This window comes from Enhydra lutris, unplaced genomic scaffold (genome assembly GCF_002288905.1).
Source record: "Enhydra lutris kenyoni isolate GAN:26980312 unplaced genomic scaffold, ASM228890v2 scaffoldscaffold23, whole genome shotgun sequence".
Classification (NCBI taxonomy): domain Eukaryota; kingdom Metazoa; phylum Chordata; class Mammalia; order Carnivora; family Mustelidae; genus Enhydra; species Enhydra lutris.
In genome coordinates this window covers 25,530,713-25,546,202 of record NW_019154107.1, presented here as the reverse complement: position 1 = coordinate 25,546,202, position 15,490 = coordinate 25,530,713, and the positions used below count along the sequence as shown (strand labels likewise).

Sequence of the window (15,490 nt, the reverse complement as noted above, 5' to 3'; positions counted from 1 at the left end):
TCTGAGCAGCTCCTAGAATGCAGAACCAGCTCCAAGGCATCAGAAAAAGACAACTCAAGAAAGGAAAAATATAGACCAATTCCAATTATGAACAAAAAAGTAAAGATACTGGGGCACCTGGGTGCCTCAGTCGGTTGAGCTTCCAATTCTTAGTTTTGGCTCAGGTCATGATCTCAGGGCTCAGCAGGGAGTCTGCTTGGGATTCTTTCCCTCTGCCTCTCCCCCACCGCTTGTACTTGCTCTCTCCCTTTCTCTAATAAATAATTTTTTTAATGTAAAAAATTACATGTTAGTGACCCCAATCATTTAACAATGATAAAAACTTATTACCAATTTGAACTTACTTTAGAAATAAGAGATTGGTTTAAACAGAAAAAATATAAAACTATCTCAGTGGATGCAGACTAAACATTTGCATACAAAAGAAAAATGCTGACTTTTAAAATGATATTTTTAACAGTCGGCTTTTGGTAAAGAAGTCCTTTCCTCTTCTTGGGGCACCTGGGTGGCTCAGTGGGTTAAGCCTCTGCCTTTGGCTCAGGTCATGGTCTTAGGGTCCTGGGATCGAGCCCCACATCGGGCTCTCTGCTCAGCAGGGAACCTGCTTTCCCCTCTCTCTCTACCTGCCTCTCTGCCTACTTGTGATCAGTCAAAAAAAAAAAAAAAAAAACTTAAAAAAAAAAAAAAAAAAGAAGAAGAAGAAGAAGAAGAAGAAAAAGAAGTCCCTTCCTCTTCTTGGTTTGTTATTTCCCAAATAATAATAATAATAATAATAACAACTGTAAGTAATCATAGTTAATGGTAAAACATTTATAACATTCCCTTTAAGAAGGCAAACAACAAAGGTACTCTAGCACCTCTTTCAATCAACACTGTGCTGACATCCTAATTACCACAACAGCAGGCAAAAAGATAAAAAAATTATAAATAACAAAAAAAAAACTATTAATTACAAAGGCAGGATAATCTACACAGAATCCAAAGTAACACAGACAAATTAGTCAAGTTAGTAAAAGTTAGTGAAATTGCTTGATAATTTTAACTTAACATATAAAAGCCAACTGCAGTTCTATATATGAGCAGACATCTTAAAAATTAAAAGGACATTTATAATAGCAATAAAGCTACAAAATATAAAATATACCTTATAATATGCACAAGAACATTGTGGAAAAATTATATAAAATATTAAGAAAGACAGTAGTCTCTTTATAATGAGAGTTTTTTTTTTTTTTAAATGTACAAAGTCAATGCAATTTCAATCAATCCCTGGATGTCACTGTGTTTTATTTAAATTTAGGACTCTGATTTCCAGCACTATAGAAATTGACCAGATACTGAACAAATACTGAGACAAACCTAAGCCTCCAGATCTGTGCTACTTGTTATAAACTCATTTACTATCTATCTGGCCCTTGCCTTTCTTTCCATACTTTTGAGTCCTATACCCCCAAAAATAACCCCAAGCTCTAAAACAGTAGTCCACAAACTACAGCCAAATTTTTTCTTTAAAGCCCAAGAGCTAAAAATAATTTTGACATTTTATAATGGTTATTTTGTAACTCATTAGTTACATACCTACAAAACAGCTGATGTTGCCTCTTGGCCCACAAAGTCTAAAACATTTACTATTTCGGGTCACCTGGGTGGCTCAGTGGGTTAAGCCACTGCCTTCGGCTCAGGTCATGATCTCAGGGTCCTGGGATCGAGTCCCGCATCGGGCTCTCTGCTCAGCAGGGAGCCTGCTTCCCTCTCTCTCTCTCTCTCTCTCTCTCTCTATCTCTGCCTGCCTCTCTGTCTACTTGTGATCTCTGTCTGTCAAATAAATAAATAAAATCTTTTAAAAAAAAAATTTACTATTTCATTCTAAAGTTTTTGCACCTCTGCTCTAGACCAAGAACTTGAGAGTTCCCTAAACACCTACTGATTGTACTTTCATGTGTTGGCTCAGTTCTCTTCTTGGAAAGCCTCTCCCGGTCACCTAGCTAGAAAACTGCCATTCATCCTCCCCTCAAATTGCAACTTCTCTGTGGAGCCTTTCTAAACCCTCAAACTTTCCCACATCCTTTATTCAAAGACACACACTTCTCCCCTCATGGCCCTCAACACCTCCAATATATCACTTACCAAAAACATATGCTCATTTGCGTCTCCCCTCACAAGAATATGGGCAACTTGAAAGCAGGATCTTACTATCTCTGTATTGCCAACAAAGCCCTTGTCTATGAATGTAAAAGCCAAGTTAGTGACTGACGTAACTAGTATAATAGAAAAAGTTACTGAAAAGTCAGAAGATGAGCGCAGATTCCAAGAGTTCCCTAGTTTCTGCAGCTTTTAATCAATGGTTCTTTTAGATAAGCGTACTACCATAATTCAGAAGCTTTTCTTTCTTTTCTTAAATTCACGTGGGGGTGAAAAGGAGAAAGAGTAGGTTTTGTGTATTTTAAAAGTTTACAATTATAAATAAAAATGTATCAGAATTATTTAATAAAGTCTACTTAATAGAAGTCATCAGGAAGCAACAGAACTTCTTCACATTTTAACATGCAGCTTACCATCTACTATCTGTATACTCAAATACATAGCAGCATTACCAGCATACACGCAATTTTTTTTATTCCTTTCTACTTCATACTATAAACCATAACAGCAATTTCTAAACTTTCTGACTCATGAAAAGACCTTAGGTTTTGCTGCTATTGTTGAAGGGGATCAGGACATAGTACTCCAAAAGTATGACACCTTGGCTAAGAGTTATTTTGAGCTGAAGACAACTGAGTTCCTCGAATCTCTCCTATGTTAAAAGCAGAGCCTCCTAAAAGAACCCAAGTGTCATAAACTCCCGCCAAGAGAGGAACTCTGACTCTGTCACAAGACTATAGTATCTCCCATCTATTCTCTTAAGGGCTCATTTATTTTCCCAAAAAAGCTGTTTTCCTTTAAGCACCCTTTCTCCCTCTCATAACCTACTAAGTTGGTATATAGCTCCAAATTCTAGCCACCCTTGGAGTTATACATCACTTAATTCTCCCACAGGTATATGCATTGCATGTGTCGACTATTTTTTTCCCTCCTGTTAATCTGCCTGTTTTAGGTAATTCACAGGCCCTAGCCATGAACCTTAGTAGTCAGAAGAAAGCTTTTCTTCCCTACATTGTTTTTTTTAATCATTATGCCATTTCTTCATGGTAAATAGAGTTGTTAAGTAAGTAAGCTTTTATTATTAGCTAGCATTACAAAGGTATTTATTATAATCAGTAATAGTCAACATGTAATGGCATGATAGAATAGTCATGAGACAACTGGCAAATTTTCACTCTTTCAAAAATGACTCATTTGTACTGAACTAGGTAAGAAAAAATATGAGCTCTCCAGAAATAAAATTTTTAATTACATAATAAACACTATTGAATTTTGAAATGTTAAACAAAAATTAATATTTAATCATGGTTTATAGATCAACGATACCTAATTGTTTATTCTGAATTCCAAAAGGCTCTAACAAAAACTAAAAGTGATCATGAATCAGCCACCAAAACACTTTAGATAGGAAAACCCTGACTTGAACTGACAGGAAGTCTTTATTTAATTACCCCTTAATATAACCAATCGTACTATCACTGCAGAGATGTAAATAGTTGTTACCACAGGGGATCTTATTTAACACAGTAAATGCATTATTATGTTTCTAAAATCCGGGAAAAAAAAAATCCACCCAACTCTACATAATTCTGGATGCAAGAATTTCAGATAAAGAACTGGGGCCTACAGAATGGCAAATCACTTTATTTTAGAAGCTCTAATTATAGAGGACAGGTTTGAAGAAAGAAGTGCAACTAAAACTCAAGAGATAATTATCTCAGTCATTTTTTAAAAATCCATCATATATTCTTCAACTTACAATACACTGTGGGTATAAATCACACAAAATTAGACAAAACTATAAATATAAAAAGTTAAACCTAAAAATCATAGTCATGAACATGAATTCTGATCACTACCACCCTCACAAATAACACTGTTACGGGGTGCCTGGGTGGCTCAGTGTAACCCCACATTGGGCTCTCTGCTCAGCAAGGAACCTGCTTCCCCCACCCCCCGTCTCTCTACCTGCCTCTCTGCCTACTTGTGATCTCTCTCTCTCTCTCTCTCTCTGTCAAATAAATAAATAAAATCTTAAAAACAACAACAACAACAGTATTAAGTGTTACGTTGTTTATTGATGTTTAGAAAACAGAAATTAAAGGAAGTAGCATTAATGTCTTTAAGTGACAAATCTGGTACAAGTTCTTGAATCCTGAGAGATTCAAAAACGTCTACCCCCACACTTAGCCTGGACCTGAGAACCTAACCCACACCTGAAAGTCTATCTTAACTTGACTTTGCTAGTCCTTGGTTTTCATTAGCATAACTTTACTTTTCCATGTCTTCTGCCCAGGCACATAGTCCATTATTATAACAATCCAACTCTTCAATGAAAAGCATTAACAGTAGTTTGAGGCCCAAGATTCTTTGAATCCCTTAACTCAAATTCCTTGCTTGCTATAACCACCATTTCTAGACTGTTACATTTGTAGAGATTCTTACACAATGAAGCTTCCAAACTGAAAGACTTGTCTTAAAGTTTCAATTCTCAATCAATTCTGACTTTATCTTCTTCCCTAGGATACCAACAAAGCTTTGCAGAGGTGGTGTTCTTCTTAAACACAGTAAGCAATAAACTCAGCCTATGTGTTCTTGGTATTTGGGCAGTCAGCTTTTGACACCTGGGAGGATCTCAAAATGCCTGTTAAGAACTCTGTACAATTAGAAACTATCAATAATAAATGATTCTGATGGCTAATTAGTATTCCATGTACGGGGGATCCCATAATTATGTTCTCTTATTATTCAAAATATCTATAGTAGGTTTTTAAATAACAAATTTTACATTTAGTTTTCCTTGTATAGGTAAGATTAGAGGGGAGTTCCATGACTGGCAATGGGAGACTAATCTGTTTTGGACTTAAATCCCAATTCCTTCTTCTACCCAAGTAATTATAGCTAGAAAGGCTGGCCAAAATATTGTTTTAAATCTGTTTTCAGGCATCAGACAACGACCAGGGCATAAAGAACTTGCAAAGTTACAATCAGTAACAGTCTAAATTCATTAAAAACCAAATTCTTTCTACAACAAAATGAATAAATCGTGGCACAGTCATATAATGAAGTATTATACAGCAATGAAAACAAACTATTGCAATATACAACTACAGGGATGAATCTAACATACACAGTACTGACTGAAAGAAGACAAGACTTTAAAATATGCTGCACAATTACATTTTTATTAAGTTCAAAAGCAAGCAAAATGGTATTAATACGTTATCACACCACTGCTTCCAATAAATAGGCTAATACGTAAGATGACACTGGTGAAGACTCTCCTAGAGAGAGTAACTATAAAATAACTGGTTTATAGAATTTGTAATACATAAAATAAAGCAGCTAACTAAAGGCACTGAAGAGTAAACAGAAACAGGCAGATTCTAGTGGAAAGATGTGGTAGTCTGAACAGTGCCCCCTAAAACGTCTATATCCTCAATCCCCAAACTGAGAATATTTACCTTACACGGCAAAAGATACTCTGCAGTTGTAATTAAATGGATTGTTAGATGGTTAAGGTTATCATCCTGAACTACCCAGGTTAGACCGGATGTAATCTCAAGAGTCCTTAGTAAGAGGGAGGCAAGAAAGTTGAAGGCCAAAGAAGGCAATGAGGAGACAAAATGCAGTAAGATACAGAGCCATGAGCCAAAAGAATGTGGGAAAACTTCAGAAGCTAGAAAAGGCAAGAGGTTCTGTAACAGAACCTCCAGAAAGAACAAGCCCTAATGACAATTTGACTTACCTAAGACTCATTTGGGATTCTGACTTTCAAAACTGTAAGATAATTAAATTTGTGTTTTTAGCCACTAAATGTGTGGTAAGTTGTTAAAACAACAATAGGAAACTAATATGAAAGGCCATGCTTAGAGAAGGAAAGTTGTATGGGTTGAGTTCCATTTTCCCAGTTATTAAAACTTGCTGCCAGGTAGAGCACATGTGAGAGCGGGTCAGTAGTAGAAAAAGCAGTCTTTCTAATATAGAACACCTTAAGACTAGAACCAGGAGAAATCACAACCCACTAAATAAAGGGAAATTCCAAAAAAGAAAGAGCCAGAGAATTCTAAATTCTGTCTATCCACATGTCTGACTGACTCCTGGATCCAAGTTAGAGACTTAGAGCTAAATTAAAGACAAAAGATCTAAATTGATACTTAAGTTGCCACTGGAAGAAAGTTGAGTTTGCAGTTCAAATCCAATAAAGATAACTGCCTGATAAAAGAGAAAGGTGGGGGGACCTCCCTAGAAGGAAATAATAGAACCAAGAGTTAGCATAATTTTCATAATGTCCAATTCCTAACACAAAATTACAAAACATACAAAGATCCAGGAAAACAGAACATATTCTCAGGAAAGAAGAAAATCAACTGAAACCAAATCCAAAATGATAAAGATGTTAGAATATGGCAGACAAGGGGTACGTGGGTGGCTCCGTCGGTTAAGCATCTTCCTTTGGCTTGGATCATGATCCTGAGGTCCTAGTATAAAGCTCCACATCAGGCTCCCTTGCTCAGTGGAAAGCCAGCTTGTCCCTCCCCCTCCACTGCCTGCTTGTGTGCACACAGGCTTTCTCTTTCTGTCAAGTAAATAAATACAATCTTCTAAAAAAATTTTTTTTTAATTAAAAAAAAGAAAATGGCAGATAAGGATTTTACAGTTCCTATTCTAATTGTCATCAATAAAGCATGCTCATAATTAAAAAGACAGGAAATCTGAACAGCGAAAGAGAAATAATAATAAAAAAAGAACCCAACGGAAAATCTGTAACTGAAAAACACCATATCTGAAATAAAATTCAATGGACTGAACTAATAATTAAATGACAGCAAAGAAAAGAATAAACTTCAAAACAGAAAAATAAATTATCCAATGTAAAGAACACAAAGAAAAAAAATAAGAGCCCCTCAGGGGCATTTATATAAAAACAAATTATCTAACCTACATGGAGTTGGATCCCCAGGAGAAAAGGACAAAGAATGAACAAAAAATTATTTGAGGAAATAATGATAAAAATTTCCCCTATGTAATGCAAATTCAAAAATGCTCCAGCAGGATAAATATGAAATGATCAGGCAGAGATAAATCATGATCAAACTATAGGAAGCCAAAGATAACAAGCAAATCATGAAAGAACCAAACAAACTGTGTACTGGGACAGTGGTACAATTAAGAGCCGATTTCTCATCAAAAAGAGGAAGGCAAAGAGGTAGACTTCACTTTAAAAAGGCAAGCCATGCCATAATTCCATAACCAGCAAAAATGCCCTTTAAAAATGAAGTCAAAAAAATATTTTCGGATAAAAGAAACTCATCTCTGCCAGATCTTTACTATAAGAAATGCTAACCAAAGTTCTTCAGCCTAGAAGAAAATAATAGTGCATGAAGAATATCAGAAATGGTAACCATATAGGTAAATACAAACCATTACTATTGTCACTGTAATATATGGACCTGTTCAAAGCAAAAAAAATCATCTTGTGGAGTTAATAATGTAAATTTAATAGATATAACTACTATCACATAAAGGTCATGGATGGGTAAGAAGTGGACTTAAGTAACTGAAAACTTTCCACATCTTAGGTGAATTGACACAATGTTAACTGAGACTTGACTGTGAAAAATTAAAGGTATATACTATAATCCCAGTGAACGAATAATGAAAAGCAGAGCTAAAATGGACAACAGGAAAAGTAAAGTGAAATTGTAAAACATTCAAATATCAAAAAAGGATAGGGAAAGTAGGTAAGGAAGAACGTAAGACCAAGAAACTGAGAGGACAAACAGAAAAGGAAAAATCAAAGACGCAAACCCTATCATATAAATGAGTACATTACTGTGAATGGTTTAACAGTGCAAGTAAAAAAGAGAGATTCTGAGACTGCATAAAAAACAAGACCCTTATAAGTTATCTACTTATAAGTTATCTACAAAAAAAGAACTGTAAATATAAAGTTACCAACAGGTTGGAAAGAAGAGAAAAAAGATGTATCACATAATAACAAGCCTAAGAAGGACAGAATGTCTATATTAAAATTAGATAGAAAACATGTCAAGACAAAAGGAATTACCAGAGGTAAAAACAGTATTTTATCATGACAAAAGGGTTAATTCACCAGGTAAAAATAACAATCAGGAAAGTATATATACAAGTAAGAAAACTTCAAAATGTATTTTTTTAAAAAGGGCAAAATTAAAAGACAATTCCACAATCATTAAGCAATAACTCAGCAAATGACACAGACAAAAATCATCAAAGACAGAAATTTGAAATACACTATCAACTGCCTTTACCTTTGTTTATAGCATAGGTACAACCAACAAATACAAATCCTGTGGCTATGCCCAAGTGCTAAACCAATAAAGTCTTAATATATTTCAAAAGAATGAAATCATACAAAGTATGCTATATAAATAAAATAGAATTAGAAATCACTAACAATGAGATATCTAAAATAACCCAAATATTTTGAAATTATACAACATGTATCCAAACAACCAATGGGTCAGAAGAAAGAGAAAGTAGAAGACATTTTCAAATAAAAGGTTAACAAAAATACAAAATATAAAAATGTGTGGTATACAATTAAAGCAATGCTAACAAAAATAGATACCTTTAAATACTTATACTAGAGGAAAAAGAAAATCACTCATCTAAGCTTCTACCTAAATAAGAGAAAATTAAACAGAAAGTAAGCAGAACAAATAAAGACAATCAGAAATCAATTAAATATAAAACAATACTGAAAGAAGAAAAAAAATCTATGAAACAAAGATTTTTGCAAAGATCAATAAAATGGGGGCGCCTAGGTGGCTCAGTCGTCAAGCCTCTGCCTTTGGCTCAGGTCATGATCCCAGGGTCCTGGGATGGAGCCCCACATAGGGCTCCCTGGCTCAGTGGGAAGCCTGCTTTCCCTCTCCCACTGCCCCTGCTTGCATTCCTGTTCTGTCTCTCTGTCAAATAAATAAACAAAATCTTTTTTTTTAAAAAATCAATAAAATTGATAAACCTCTAGCCAAGCTGATCAAGAAACAAAAATATTAGGAATAAAAGAGGTTATACTTCATCACCAGTTCTACAGTTATTAAAAGGAAACTAGAGTTACAACAGAAAACAGTAATCCGAAAATTATTGTTGGGTTATGCCATCGAAAAGAACTCTTGCACAGTATATGTGACTAAGCCCAGTTAAGGCCTCTTTATAAACTTTTAAGACTTGGCAAGTAGGTTCAGGGATCCATTCATCTTGCTGCTGCCCAAGACAAGCCTCAACTATAAGTTTCCTTTGCTTATTAAAAGTGCTATCTTCCAACCTGCAGTGGGCCAGCCCCTTTCACTGGTCTTTCCCTGCCTTCTGTCTGAATACAGGGACCAATTTCAGCTTTGCTTTTCAAAGGCACAATTGAGAGGGGAAAAAATGGCAAGCCACAGAATGTGAGAAAATATTTCCAAAACATGTATCTGACAAAGGGCTTTCCTCCAGAATATGTAAATGGCCCATACAACTCAACTGAGGGCCCCCCCCCCAAAAAAAAAGTTAGAAATGAGCAAAAGATGTGATCAGGTAATTTAGCAAAGAAAGTATACTAAAGGCCAATAGCACATAGAAGATACTGAACATCACTGTCATCAGGAAAATGTAGATAAAACGAAGATGAAAAACCACTACTTACCTACTAGAATGGCTAAAGTTAAAAGAGAGTGACAATACCAGGTACTATCCAAGATGTAGAACTAGGGAAATCAAATGTTGCTAGCTGGAATGTAAAATGCTACAGCCACTATGGAAAACAGGTTGGTAATTAAGCCTATTAACTGCAATGGGACCCAGCATTTCCAAATCCTATATACATGTACCAAGAAAAATGAAAACCTATATCCATACAAAGATAAATGTTCACAGAATTTCATTTATATTTACCTAAAGCTAGATACAACACAAATGTCTAACAACTGATAAATGGAATAACTGTGACAGAATCATTCTATGAAATACTACTTAAAGATTAAAAAGAACACAATATTAATACACACAACATGGATGAGTCTCAAAAATAGCATGCTAAATGAAAGACATCAAAAACAAAAGAATACATTCTGCTTGGATCTAGTTGTGAGGCATTCTAGAAAAGGCAAAACTAGAGAGATAGAAAGCAAATAACTAACTGCCTGGGACCAGGGGGTCAAGCAAGAATGGACATCAGCTGTAAAGGGGGCACAAGGGAACACTGAATGATAGAGATATTCTGTATCCTAATTGTAGTAATGGTTACACAACCTCATATAAACTGCTGAAACACAGCAAGCTTATACACTTAAAATTATGTAAGTTATACCTCAAAAAAGCTGGGGGAAAAAATAATCAGATATTTTTGTGGAGCTAAACAACTTAATTACATAGTTTATTTGGAAAAACCACCAAGAAAGGACAGTCAAGGAAATCCTAAAAGCAAGAACAATGGGAAAGGGTGCCAGAGAGCTACTATATATTAAAATACATTATAAAATCTCTGTAAGTTTATTAGTATGGTAATTAGTTAATAAACAGACTAACAAAATAGACCAGAAAATCCATAAGCGGACAAAATCGCAAATGAAAATTTAGCGTACAATTAAGACAACATCTCAAATTAGTGGAGGAAAAGAGATGTTTTTAACAGTATGTTGTGTTAGGATAATTAGTCATAAGGAAAAAGATGAACTTAGATGTTCCTCACAGTATAAATCAAGGGTGACTTAAATCTCAAATGGATCAGAGATTTAAATTAAAAAACAAAAACCATTCAAGTACTAAAAGAGTATGTTGGTGAATTTTTTTAACACCTGGGAATAAGGAAAAAACCTGTCCTAGAACTCAAAGTAGGAAAAGACTGATAAATTTGACTGCAAAGAAAAGACTTCTACATAGGCAAAAACAAATACACAAAAGCAAAGCAAAACAACAATGTCAAACTGCAACTTGTTGTACTCCAGATAAAGGATAAATACTTCCTACAAAATACAGCTACATAAAACAGAAAAATAAAACAATGGCCCACCCAATAATAGAAAATTAGGCAAGAGATATGAACAGAGGTTTCAAAGAAAAATAGTCTTTAAAATTTAATTTCAAAAAACTCAACTTTAACAATTAAGAAAAATGCAAATTAAAACAACAATAAGCAAAAACAAACAAACAAACACAACAATAAGCACAATTTCTCACCTATCAGATACAAAAAGCCTGCTAACATAAACTCTCTTGGTTAAGACCAAGGGGAAATCAGCAATCCCAAAGGAGCTATATTGAACACTTACCCTTATAAAGGATCCCACTTACACAGCAAAGAATCACTCACTAATAAAAATATGAAAAGACACTTGTACTACTTATTGCAGTAGACAGCATCAAAATTCAAATTTTTGGACAGCATCAAAATTCAAATTTTGATGGACTTCAAAAATATACTGCCAAGAAAGTGAAAATACAAGCCACAGACCTTGAAAACTATTTGCAAATTATGTATCTGGGAAGAGACTGTATCCAGAATGTATAAAGATCTCTGACAACATATACATATATAAAAAACAAGGGCACAGGGTTTGCACAGAATATATACAAACAGCCAATGCGTTCATAAAAAGATGCTAAATATCATCAGTCATTTGACAAATGGAAATAAAAACCATAAGAAGATGCTACTTCACACCCACTATGATGGCTACACTCAAAAACTGAACTATTACAACTTCTGACAAGACATGGAGAAACTGAAACCCTCATAACACTGCTGGCAAGAACGTAAAACCTTATAGCCACTTTGGGAAACAGTTTCTTAAAATGTTAAAAGTAGATTTACCCTACAACTCAGTAATTCCATTCCTGGCTATCTACCCTAGAACTGAAAATCTATGTCCACACAAAACTTGACAACACAAATATTCATGGCAGCATTGTTCGCAATGGCCAAAAAGTGACAACTAAAATGCCCATCAACTAATAAATGAATAAAATGTGGTATATCCATACAATGGAATATTATATAATAAGAAGAACGTATTAAACATGCTATGAATGGATCAACCTTGAAAACAAGCTAAGTGAAAGAAGTCAGTCACAAAAAAACACCTATGCTACCATGTATAGGAAATATCCAGAAAATACAAATATACAGAGACACAAAGTAGAGTAGTACCTGCCAGAGGTTGGGCATGAGGTTTCATTATGGGGAAATGGACATGTCCTAGAATAAGACTATGGTTATGATTGTACAACTCTGAAAATTCACTAAAAGTCACTGAACTGCATAGTTAAAACAGTTGAATTTTATGCTATGTAAAAATTACACTTCCACAAGCTTTTAATTTAAGTAAAGGTAAGCCACAGAAAGGAAAAGTATTTTCAATACATTTTTTAAATTACCAAAATGTATTGTTAAAACTTCCACAAATCGAAAAGAAAAACTAGGTGATGGAAAAACAAAATATACCTTAAAAATACAAAATGACAATTCAGATAAAGAAACTCCACTCATCAATAAACTTATGCTTAAAAATAAACATGATGTGAAGATTAACCTGCCCAGGTAACTATATGAACTGCTTTAAGAAAATGGATGACTCACAGTTCTCCATTTAGATAAGTCTTTTAAAAAATGGTTAGGTTCAGCTGTCCTCAGAGTTCCAATTATAGACAGACTATACTAAGAAAGATTCCTATTATAATTTGCCCATTGTTCCTTGCCTTTTCAGTCTTATAAACCCATCTTACACATCTAATAAAAGCCTTCTTTTATTCCCAGGTACCAACTTAAGACAAAACAAACAAACCAACAAAGAATCATTTTGTTGCCATTTGGTTTTACTTGCTTTTAAATTCTTACACTTAGGATCATCTTTGGCCAATAATCTGTGTCAGAGTAATCTATCTCTTTTAATAAAATACAAGGTGGTTCATACAAGATAATGCAAACAACATTTGCCTTTCCAATCCTCTTTCCTTATGGTGTTTTTTAAAGTAATTAACAAAACAAAGAAAAAAAAGAGCACAATTCATTCTGAGCATAACCAGTAGTAATCAGACCAAAAAACAAGTAGGAAACAAACATGCAAATGTTCACTAACCTTCCAGTAGTCAGATTGTAAACTGTAGTACCTCTGGTATGCAGATAATGCTGAAAGAGGGAAAATAAGTATGAGTTGCAATTATGTCCCACGCCAAATCAATAATACAAGTTTTAAGAAACATCACAATAAGCTTCCCATCATACCCCACCTTCAAACAGAGTGTGATATTTAAGACCAAACAATTTAGAAATCTGGACCCATCCTGTAGTCAGACATAGTAAGTATCAAATATACAGGAGGTTCAAGGATGTAAAACTGTTCACACCTCAGACCTAATCTTGAACAGAATCTAGGTTACCTCTTGAATCAACATGGCCTTCTCACAAAATAGATCTGATAAAAGGATTAAGAATTTCTACTTCGGAATGTGATGAGTTACTTGTTCCCACAAGGGATCTCACTTCTAAGAATGATCAAGAGCTCAACCACCGCAAAGAGCAAAAGGACTATTTCTTTTGTGATGTTTCCTTTCATATAATCAACAAAAAAATCCAGCCCACAATTAACTTACTCCAACTCAATTCCAAAATAGGGAATCCCATACCCCCAAATCCATGAGGCATAAAAGGCTGTGGAAAAAATTATAGTTCCTGTCAATCCAAAAACTCAGTGAGGAGCTTAAAAAACAAAATAAACCGAAAATTACATACACACATTAGAATTGGTAGAATCTTTTTAAAAACCCGTTCAGCAATAAATAAGTCATGGGGATGTAATGGTGTAATGGTGACTGCAGTTAACAATACTGTATTGCATATTTCAAAGTCGCTAAGGGAGTAAATCTTAAAAGCTTTCATCACAAGATAAAAAATTTTTAACTATGTATGGTGATGGATGTAAGTAGACTTACTGTGTTCCTTTTGCAATATATACATTGAATCATTATATTATTCAATGCCTAAAACTAATGTTACATATCAAGTATACCTCAATTTAAAAAAGACTTAAGATTTTTCAAATAAAGATTTCGCAAGTGTAAAATTTTATGTAGATAAAAATGGGGGGAAATGCAAATTAATATTTTCTAGAACTGCGTGTGTAACGCTTTCATAGTGTTTTATCAGTAAACAGCCAAAATACATGTGAATATAAAGCAGAGAACTTTCTAAATATGTTCAAATTAGAGAAGCATTATCCAAAATCATCATCATATATCTGAACAAGTAACTTATTTAAATCATGTTCATCTTTTTTGGCATTAGATGATGCCAACCAACCTATCCTTGGAAGGGCATTTAGAAATATGTCCAGTTTTAGTGAAAAACTGATTACAAACCATCCTGCATTTTCTAGTTCTTCACACGATTGTTGCTAGCTCACAAAGGTCACTGATTAATGGTCTTCTAAAAAGAAAAGCAATCCAACTTATCATTCTACCTGGAAGAGAATAGTCAAACAAGGTTTGTGTCCAGAAACCATCACTGATTTATAAAAGACAGTCATAGGAAAGGTATTCTCCCTCTACTACTGGATGCGAACAAGGAAACCTATATATCACTAAATGCCACCACGAAGGGAACTATTCTTAGTATGAAGCCCACAGAAGATAGGAGAGGAAACAAATGGAAAGTAGCTGGATACTATTAGACCTCAAACTAGGCCTAGTACACAACTCACCTACAAACTTACACTTATGGGAGGCAATCAATTTGCTTATTATTTAAGCTAGAATCAGGTCGTTGCTTTTGTACCAAAATCATCCTAACCAGTAAAAGTCAGGGTTCCTAACAATTTTGTGCACTCACCATATTAAATCTGGACTGCCTTTCAATGATGTTCTGGGATTCCAGCAACCTTGGAAAGCCTGTTTCCAATAACCTACCTAATAATATATATTACATGACTTCATAAAATTACCATTTTAGAATTGGCAGAGCACTTAAAGAGATAGCATGGTGTCCTCCAAAGTAAATGAAACACGAGGTCCAAGAAGCCTATGTGACTATCAGCTGGGAGAAACATAGCATCCGTACTACTATATGGTAAACCAAAAAATAAATACACACTCTCAAATTCAAAGTCAAAAAAGTAAATGCTTCAAAGTGCAAGCACAGATTTGTAAATGAGACATTCCTTCCATGAGCATTTCTTACCTTTCCAATTATACCTTACCCCATTAGGCCTAACATCCTATTTTAAGAAAAAATCTTAACATATTTTATGATTCCTAATTCAAATAAATCATTAGAACTCTAAAGACTATACAAGTACCCATCCCCAGAATCTCTATAGTGAAATCCTTC

The 15,490-nt window shown here is 34.5% G+C and overlaps 1 protein-coding gene across 8 annotated transcripts in view; it reads right to left on the bottom strand.

Annotated features, from left to right (window-relative positions):
- LOC111150336 (lysine demethylase 6A) overlaps positions 1-15,490 on the bottom strand; it is a 203,904-nt gene that overhangs the window by 112,896 nt on the left and 75,518 nt on the right. For all 8 annotated transcript variants that reach the window (XM_022507788.1, XM_022507793.1, XM_022507791.1 and 5 more), the window contains exon 4: positions 13,245-13,294. In XM_022507788.1, the coding sequence (XP_022363496.1) occupies positions 13,245-13,294 (50 nt within the window). The remainder of the gene's footprint in view (positions 1-13,244; positions 13,295-15,490) is intronic.